Source organism: Mesitornis unicolor, unplaced genomic scaffold (assembly GCF_000695765.1).
Source record: "Mesitornis unicolor isolate BGI_N332 unplaced genomic scaffold, ASM69576v1 scaffold21662, whole genome shotgun sequence".
Lineage (NCBI taxonomy): Eukaryota > Metazoa > Chordata > Aves > Mesitornithiformes > Mesitornithidae > Mesitornis > Mesitornis unicolor.
This window is the reverse complement of record NW_010171492.1, coordinates 1-10,151: the sequence shown is the minus strand read 5'-3', so window position 1 is coordinate 10,151 and position 10,151 is coordinate 1. Positions and strand designations below refer to the sequence as shown.

The 10,151-nt window shown below is 37.1% G+C and overlaps 1 protein-coding gene across 1 annotated transcript in view; it reads right to left on the bottom strand.

Moving 5' to 3' along the window:
- Positions 1-8,866, bottom strand: part of LOC104537244 (syntaxin-binding protein 4-like) — a gene marked incomplete at its 3' end in the record, with an annotated part of 32,891 nt that extends 24,025 nt beyond the window's left edge. Inside the window, exons 1-4 of the mRNA XM_010180065.1 lie at positions 8,829-8,866; positions 1,460-1,533; positions 1,184-1,279; positions 495-564 (exon numbers count right to left, since the gene is read on the bottom strand). Coding sequence (XP_010178367.1) covers positions 495-564; positions 1,184-1,279; positions 1,460-1,533; positions 8,829-8,866 — 278 coding nt within the window. The remainder of the gene's footprint in view (positions 1-494; positions 565-1,183; positions 1,280-1,459; positions 1,534-8,828) is intronic.
- Positions 8,867-10,151: the final 1,285 nt, after the last annotated feature.

Genomic DNA, 10,151 nt, shown 5'->3' with positions numbered 1-10,151 from the left:
TCTTTCCCTTCCCTTTTGGCCCCATCTCTCCGTGGTCCAGCCTTCCTGGGCCTCCTTCAGGATTAACAGCCTACACCAAACTATCACTCAGGTATGCTTCACTGCTCAGGACTTCCCTCAGCCATATATACTTAATTTTTCTATGCATTTTAAACCTACATCCCCAACACTAAGCTGCATTGATCCAGCCACAGAAAAAATCCAACACGTTCTACAGATTTTCCTAAAAATTTTCTCCTTCCTTGTCCCATTACAACGATACTCTACATCATTAAGAAACTACCTTATTCTGTCATTATAAAAGCATATAAAGTCCTGTCACTTTTCCACTGTAGTTTTGCTGAATTAGATTTATAGGAAAAACTAATTGCCAATTGAACTCTGAAGACCTCAGTGGAGGTTGTGCTCTTTTAATTAGTGGTTGATAAAGTCCAAAACAACCCCATATAATATTCCAAGCTCCAATAAACATTTAGTAATCACTACAAACATACCTTTCATTGGTTACTCCAATTAATTTTTCTCCATTGACATCCAAAATTAGGTCACCAGTGAGCAAACGGCCTGGTAATGAAAACAACAGTAATGCATGAATCAACAAAAACATGGTGAACATATTGTACCACAACAATAAAACAGGGCTTTTTCTTTCAATTTGATGTTATCTAATCCAAAAAACTTTATGACTTTCAGCAGATTAGGGTCCATATACAGACCTAACACAGAAGTATATTCTGTCACTTTATTATCGCAACCACTGCATAGTATAATTTGTTCTTTCCATGCTGAACACGTAAACCACCACTTTAAAAAAATAAAAATACATATATATATATACTGGAACTCATTAAAAATACTGGTTCTGTAAAGGAAACACTACTCTTCTCCCTTATGCATTAAAAGAGATTCAGCATCTCAACACTTAGTAGTGCTGAAAGACTGACAGTTGCTTTCACACCAGTCATATCTAGATTTCAACATATTTTCAAGAACTGAGAGTATTAAAATGTTTTCCCATGAAGGGTCCAAGCTCCATTTCTCTATCTTAAAGTAAGTCACAACATCATGAATCCTAACAAAACCATGTTATTTTAAATATCCTTATCCATGAAGTAAAATAGACTTATGTTAACAGATTTTTATATGTAGCATGTTTGTAAGAAAAAAATCTAAAATTACTTACTATCTACAGCAGCAACCCCTCCAGGTAGAATTCTTTTTATGAAAATCCCATAATCTTCTGCTGTTTGTGCCCGATAGCCTCCAATAATTTTAACTCCTGCAGAACAAACAAGCAAGAAATTGGTTATTCCACCTACTGTGCTAAATGGATTTACAGTCAAATCCATACAAGCCAGATAAATTAAACTTCTATTCATGACAGCGTGAACTGGAAAAGCTCACCAGGTGTTTTTAGATTTGGTTTACTCTGAATCAACAGAATATGCAATCTAATTACCTAATCCATTTTGACAATCAGAAAAAGAAATGCGGTGAACAGCTCGATTGATTCCATGAGGGCCCATAATAGTCCTAAGGAATAAAATAGAAGTCATTAAATCCCTAATTACAGAAATGCATGTAGAGCTATGTTAATACAGAAGTTACAGTGATCATGTTTTTAACACTAATAAAAAACAAAAGCAGTTTTCTATGACTAATAACTTCATATTGTTTGATACCTCTGTGGCCCTCCTTGGCCTCAATGAAAAATCAATCTCCTCATAACAAATATTAGATAATAAAGTAAAATAAAGCATATGTAGAATTAAACAGAAACAAAATCCTGTAACCTGGCCCAGCTTAGCATTTAGGCAAGAAAAGCACATCATAATGTCTTGGATCAATGAATATTAAAACAAAACCACAGCTAAGACAGTCTATACAGAAATATTTTCATGTAACTTGGTGGTTCTTTGTGACCATAATCTTTTCCCTATAGTCTCTCGTTTCTTCACTCAACAGTGTTTTCTTTCTCCGTTTTAAAAAAGGCTTCTTTCCAAACTCTATTGCTTGCTCCCCTGTACACCCTCCCGCTCCAAGACAAGATACCAGGATGGCACATGAAATTGTCTACAGGCAGATGAGTATTTTGGAGGGAGTTGATAATGGGAAAGAACTAAGTCAGAATTCAAATTAAAATTAAAGTTTTGAAACCTGAATTTACAGTTTCATCACAAACACGACCAGCATACTGCTCTGAGACTGCGAGTGTTAACAATTCCAATTATCCTTTACCATTTTTTATTTCAATTTAGATGAATTATTATTAAAAAATCCAAGTTGTATCATAGCTCCTTTGTCCTTCCAGTGTACCATTTTTGGAGAAGACCCACCAGATCCCTTTACAAAAAAAGCAAAAGCACCACTTAGGTTTTTCTGCATTGACCTACATCGTGTTCTATATTAGATAGCGAGTTGTATTTTCTAGAGCATGATGTAACATGAAATGGAACAACCAGAATTCATTAGTAGTGGGGAAAGAAGATCAAAGTGGAGGACATAGTGACCCAAATCCTCCCACGTAACCAAATCCAGTGAACATCCTGAACTCCATGGCTGAAACTGGGTTTTTCTGCAAAAGCTGGAGTATGTGTCATCAGAAGGTGCCATGTCAGAGGGAAGAGAGAAATCCGGACGGTCCAAACGTTCCTAAATCCTAGCACCACACAAAAGATCCAGTTTCTAAAGAACAACCCTAGTTATTTCAGTTTTGTGTAAGGAAACCAGATGAGTTGGTTTTGGTTTTTTTTAATCAAGGGATAGGCACTTGCTCTGAAAAGTAACAATTTGTCCCAAAACTTCACATTCCCAAGTACTCACAAACTGGTGTTTGCTTTAGAAAGGCTGGCCATTAGAACAGGCATAACAATTGAGCTTTAGAAACAAACAGGAAGCCTATGCTTCACACACCGTATAATTTTCACTTTGGTATTTCTTGAGGTATTTGTTTCAGACTAAAAAGAATCGATAAAACCTCGGTAGAATATTTGGCCACTGACAAGACCACACATGACCTTGCTATTACATGACAGAGCTCAAGGCACACTTTGTGATGCTAAAAGTGAACCAAACTGCTTTCACTTAATCACTGTCTGGAAGGAAGAATAAATTCTTAAGTCTGCTCTGTCTCCAACAAAACATTTTTGCTAAACTACTTCTATACTATAACAGCAGAATATTTGGCACTACTGCCTCATACTGTCACTTCAATTATGCCATGAATTTAAATTGTTTTGAGGCTGAAAGACAACAGAGTAGTCATGTTCTTTACAGGTCTGTCCTGATTTGTCTCCATCTTTGAAAAGTTAGCCATGGTACACTGATCTTTAAAATAAGCAAGTATTCTTTTTTCCCCTGTCTTTCATTACGACTGTCCTGTTTCCTGCTCTGCTGTGCTCTCGGCAGTTTTCACAGAGCAGGTTTTTGTTAAAATAAAAAAGCAAGAACAAACGCTGCCTCAACCTCGCACAGAAGTTTACTTTTGTGAAGTCATAAAAGATCAAATCTCAGATTTTAAGTCTAAAGTTTTTCAGAGGAAAAGAGAGTTCACCAGAAATGCTAGAACCTATCTATATACTACTATATAAAATGATCATGAAATATGATAAAATCTAGGCACAGAACACTTAATAGGAAAGGATGCACATTTCCAGAAATAACAGGTAACACTTTCTAAAGACATCCTTCCTGACCAAGTGGATAACAGACAATACACAAACCAATAATTCACAATGGAGAGGAATAAGGTATCTCTAAAAACAGTGAAATTATGACGGTGTTGCCAACTACAGTCAGAAAGGACTGACACTTGAACAGACACCCTTACAAGACATTCAATTGTTCATGCTCTAAAGACCAAATCCCTCCAATACGTGAAGTTAAAAATTACTTTATCACATACAAAGTAAGGACAAGTATCTTCAAATTCCCCAAATTCGTTTAGCATATTGCATCTTGCCAGCCTTCGCTGTTAGTTTTTCTTTCATATAACTTAGAGATGGATCTTCAAGCCAATCAACTTGTCACAGTTCTACCAAAATACATGGGGCTTTCACAGTTTCACTATATAAAGACTTGGATTTAGCACCCATCCAACATTTATTTCATGTTATTGTTATTTAATATTCAAGAAATGTTAGAACACTTCCCAAAAACTAAAATAGGCTCAACAGCATAAATAGGAAAATAAGTTTTAAACCAATTAGCAAAGTAATTTAAATAATCTCAATGGTCTTTGCAGAAAAAGATGCAAATTAAATAACCAGATGTTGCTGCTCATTCCTCAAGAAGTCATGCAAAAATTTTTGTAAGCAAGCCTCTAGCACATTGAGAAGAAACGATGTGAGGCAATAGATGAAATAAACAACAAAGACTATAAAAATGTACACTATAACTTTGTTACACTGAAATTATTGAAAAAATATTATGCTCAACACAGCAACTGAAGTCCTGGAATGCTAGTAGACTAAGTGCATATAATTTTGTGTAGATGTTCTAGTAAAGGTGATTAAAATGAAACTGTTGGTACATTTTTCTATTACTCTCTACCAGCATGCAGAAGGACATTCAACAGCTTTATGTTTTATATCTGCTAGAGCCTTATCAGAACATATGGCTGAGGATATTCTTCTGAATTGCATTCCTGAGGAATTATTAGTCATGTATGCGCACAAACAAATATTTGTCTATATCAGTGGAAGAATAACACCCATCCCTTACAAAATAGATATTACTTGATGCATAAACAAAATTCTGAATTACAAACTCTGGCTGGTATGAAAAGTAAAAAGAAGCTGAAAATTGCTACAGTTTTAAAATTATCATCTTTACTGTATTTTTCCCAATTACAGACTAGAAAAATGCCGTCAGAACCTGGCTAAGCATACCAGTATAAGAGAGAAAGACCATCAAAACGCTCTGGTTCGTCTTCATCTCCTGGCGAGAGCAGGGACATTCTTCAGTCCAGCAGCGCAGACAATGGCAAAGCAACCAAAATACACTGGAGGTTTCAGTTCAGCCGGATAAGGGTTACAATTTCTGCTACTAACTAAAAAGAAACCAAACAGAGCTCGAGACGAGTGTCTCTGCCTACTTAATCTTCTCTGAAACCCTCTGCGTCACATGGACTAATTCACCTCTCGAGGTAACGTTTACTTTTTCTCTGCTTGAAATGGCAATTTATAGCAACTTTAAAGAGAGAAAATGCAAAGGAGAGAAAGTTTACTTGCACTTACTACGACTGTGATCATGCAATCTATATCTAGCAGCAGAAGCTAAATGAAATAATTAAAATAAACTTATTTATTCATGTTCTTTCAGTAAGTTATTTACACATTCCCTCCAAACAAGGTCAAAAGCAATAACTCATGACCTTTCTAAAGCAATCTTCCTAGCATACTGGATTATGTACATCCACACAAAAAAAGGGAGAGCCAACAAAGCAGACAGACTGAAAGCATTAATGAAACAAATGCCATTATGCTATTACTTTGCATTCTCAATCGTGGTATTGACTTGCGTCATGCTTTAACTTGGTTTTTAGTCTTTCAGTATACAACAGGCAAAAGTTAACACAGAACTTGTGTTACATGTGTTTCTCTAGAAAGGGAAGCTGACACGTCAGGTTTTTTTTTGAAAGCAAATTCAAACAGTGAATTTATATAATCACTGAGAATAATCTAGTTGAAAAAAGTAAAAAAAAAATAAATCACTGTTTCCAGAGGCAAGACTTTCATCTGCTACAAGACTTGGTCTTGCAGAGATGTACATATTTTCAGGAGTTCTGAGCACCTGACATCAGTTTGGTTAACTACCATTTTCTTTCAGGCTTGCATTATTGCTATTACTTCCCCTCTTTCTAAAGGATCTTAAAAAGATTAGAGTTTAAAGAGAAAATCAAATATTCTGTGTTGACGGAGGGCTGTGTTTAAGTAGAAAGGTGAATCCTCTCTAAAGCAGAGAGTAACCCTGCGATGAGACAGCATCTGTCAGCGTCTAGAGCTGCACAGCAGGACAGCTCAGCTATGCCAGCAAGGCATATGCTTATTGCTTATCTCATGCTCCTTCTTTTCTTTTAAAGTTGTACTGACTGTGGTTTCATTAGCATGTATTTGTCCTGAGGAAAGGATCCTTTTCCTCACAGGCAACATGCTACGTGGTGTTCACACACGCTGAGGTCCATCTCTAGAGCCTGCAATCTATACACACAAGAGGGGCAGAGGGGTACAGGTACCACACATTAAGGACCAGATCAGTGATGGAAGGGAGAACGTAAAGCAGCCTTCCCAGTTCTCAAAATGTGAAGAGCTCCACTGGCATCATGTGGATTGCTCACACCCACTCAGTGACGAAAACGTGGCCCTTTGTAGTCTTTTCTCAACCAGTATGACTCTGCGGGTGTTACTGGCATTACAGCCCAGTGAAAGAAAAGATATCAATATTTTAAGCATCATATCAACTAGATTTGCTCCAGGCAAGGTTACAGAAGGTAAAATACCAATAGCCTTTCTCCAACAAAATTGTCACTGTTCTTAACACCAGTGGAATTCAATTTGAAGCATCAGTATCAGGAACATTTGTCAAAACAAATCACTCAGATCGACATAGCTTGTATCCAGTGCTATGTTTTCTGCAACAGAAACACACACACCTCCCACACCTCCAGTTAAAAGTATGACTCAAGGTTATGCATTTCCATTAATAAAAAGCAAAACAATATTTTTATTAAACCAGGCATGACAAACTTCCCAACAATTTAAGCAGATATAAAGCAGCATTAAGCTTCCTATTGCTCCCACCTCTTTTTATTGGTTAATATCAGTAATACAACACTTGTTCAAACAGTTGCTCCTCCATCCCTTCTTCACTGTAAACTATGCATTGTTCAGCTTCCTGAACTCATCCCCAAGGCTTCTATGCCTCTTCACCTTAAAATTCTGCTGCTGTGCTGCTTTTAATGCTTGTAAAGGACTCGTATAGAAAAATATTACTGCTTCTCTTGCAAGTCCTCTGCCTTTCAAGAATACATTCAGGAACATAAATTACTTTTTACTTCCAGAAAGATCTAAGAATACTGTAACAACTTAAACCCCCATAAGACCCAGTATGAATAAATAAGACTAATTTTTTGAGAGACATAATTTGTTATTTTATGCAGCAAACAAACGAAGATTCTTTTTCAAATAGCTAGCAAACTCTTCTATTCTGGCAACATTATTAATTATGACTCACCTTTCCCAGAGGAAGTTTTGTAATGCTTCAGCAATTGAGACGGATTACAGGATAATTTCGCAAATGACAAAAAAGATTTGCAGAATGTTTGGAAACAAAATTATCAAGGTCTTTTTATTATAAAGAAAAGTCTTTTACAAGAATCCTATACAAATCAATTATGCAACCGCAGCCTTTCAGGGTCACTAACCCTAAAAGGTAAAAATTCATTATGATGCTATGACCACAGCCAAGAGAACACTGTATCATATAGCAGGAACAAACGCTTACTTCTGATCCATCCAAACCCACTAATTATTCAAAATACATTTTGCTGGTTAGGTCATAAAGATTAAAAGAAAACATGTCTACTGTTATAGATGAGAAAAAAGCTTGAGCAACGTTGTAATTGTGGAGAAGCATGAATGGTTTGAGGCTAATCCCTCGTGTAGAGAAAGAAGGTATTCTATAAAGTTTAGGTAAACCTAAAATAACATATAACCAAGTACATTCTTGAAGCATTGTGCATAGATACTGTCTCCCAGAAAGAAAATAATAAATAAGTATAGAAAATTATAGTCTTCCATCCCCATGAAGCTGAAGCGCAGTTACATGCACCTTTCATGGTCATCTCCTATGTGAAAAACTGCCTTTGGAATACAGTGATCTAGTAACTACTCATATAAAATACCTTCTACACAAACCTGTGTTTTAAAGATGTATCTTTGTATTACATACCCTGTATTTCCATCAGACAAGCAGTGTGTTTGCTTCTTCAGATCCCAGTAAAAAGCAAGTTAGGTTTTGTTAATGTTTTGTGGATTTGTTTTTCAAAAAAATCAAGTTATTTATGAAGTGATGTGATTCAAAAATCTATGCTAAATTGTTTGACAATGCTTTTGAATAGTCTGCTCAATTCTGTTGCACAAGCACAGCAAACACGACAGTCCAGGAAGAGCTGTTTGTGCCTGTTTTTAATTATGGTTTTGATGACAGCGTAGGCATGGTTACCTAGCAGTTTGGGAAGGGTCTGGAGTTACAATTTTCAATCATGACTGAATCCAAGTTTGCCATTTAGAATCCGATCCAACTTTTAAGTGGATAACATTAGAGTTTACAGAATGAATATAATTACCATTATATATCCCATGGCACTGGTAAAAGATAGTTCCAAAGCACTACATATAAAACATTAAAAGCATGCAGACACAGTATTCTGAAAAAGTAATTAATTATAAAGAACTCCATACAGTGCCTTATGTTACTGTAGTTACTCTGCATGTACAAGGAAGGATTTTGCTACATACCTTACAAGTACATTTTCATAGTTGCAGGAGCATTAAGGTATTTCTACACGGGGTTTTATCGCCACAGAAAGTCCAAATCAAGTGCTGATTAACTTAATGAAAAGCTTAAGAGCTACTTCTTCCTTTTAAGTGTAAATTCACTGGTATTGGTATTACCTTTTCTAAGACACTGCTTCAGACTGTTTCAGTATTATTTTTCTTTAAGACTTCATGAAAACATGAAGTTTCATTAGTAGAAACCGGAATAATTTTCGTATTACAATTCAGTAATTGTTGTACTCCTCTGAGTGTGGAAAACAAAGTACTTACTTTTTATCTGTATTTGTTAGGGGATCTGTACTGGACATCTTCTTAGGTGCGCTATTTTAATAAAAGTTCAAAATGAAGAATTCTGACACATGAAGCACTGGCTCATAACCAGGATAATAACTGCTGTAAAGAAGGAGAAACCACTTTGAAATGTACATGATTATGTTTATTTTCATACACTGACAACAATTCTGACTAGCTGAAATCAAGTGGGAAGAGAACTTTTCACGATAAAACAGATACACTTCATTGCTGAAAACAGCAAGCAATTCACTACGTAGGGTACCAAAACATCTGACACGCTAATTTCCTCTTAATTTATGAGGTAGGAATTAGGGTAAATCTAAACTTGTGATTAAAATCTTCAAAAAAATGAAATAACTGAGATCAAATTCCAGGATAAAGTAATGTAACTGGTAAAGACAAAACCAATTTCATTGTTTTCCAGTGAATGTTACTTGGGGAGGGAATGGTGTTTTGAGCATTGTAAGGTGTTTTGTGTCTTCTTTTCTCACATTCTTTAACTTACTGTCTAGCACTCAGTGTCTATGGAATTCTCATGTGAAGTGTGTAAGATGTTGGCCAAAATGCACGTAAGATGGGCTAATACACTACTAATGTTGGAAAAACTCAGCAATTCACACTGTGCTTTTATTAGTGCATACAACAGGTCAACTACTACAAAAATAGCCGTTTGTATCAGGAGCAAATCTTCCCGACTTTATGAGCTGCATGGCTAAACTCTCACATGGCCACAAACCAGAATACATATTATTCCTGAGACACAGTACAAGGGGGTAAGGAACTCCTTAAAAAATGCCCAGGCAAAAGGCAGCTGCAGGTGCTAGTGGTACCAGTGATACAATACAAACCTGGGCTAAAATAAAACAGGCTCCCTAGGTGCACAGTATGAGCCTTCACAAAAACACACAGACTAATCAAATTATGTATTTCTGCATGAAAAAACCAGCAAATTAACTGCGGAATACGACAAGTTTTCCTGCCTGCAGGAGCACAACGCTGAAGGTGAGGAACACGGGCACCAAGGGGACTTTACGAGCGCTTGGTCGTTTGCCCGCAGCCCCACAGGAACCAGCCAGGAAGGTCCCCGTGTCCCGCACCGTGTCCTGCAGCCCGCCAGAGCAGTCCTCCCCCGCGTTAACGCCGCCGAGGTACTTAGAGAGGATAATCGCCCCCTCCCGCGGTGCCTCGCTAGATTAACCCACTTCCAGCAGACTTTTCGGTGGCCCCGCTGCCGTCCAGCGCTGGCGCGCCCCAGGACCGCTCGGACAAAGCGGCTCCGAGCACGGCAGTGCGGGGGCC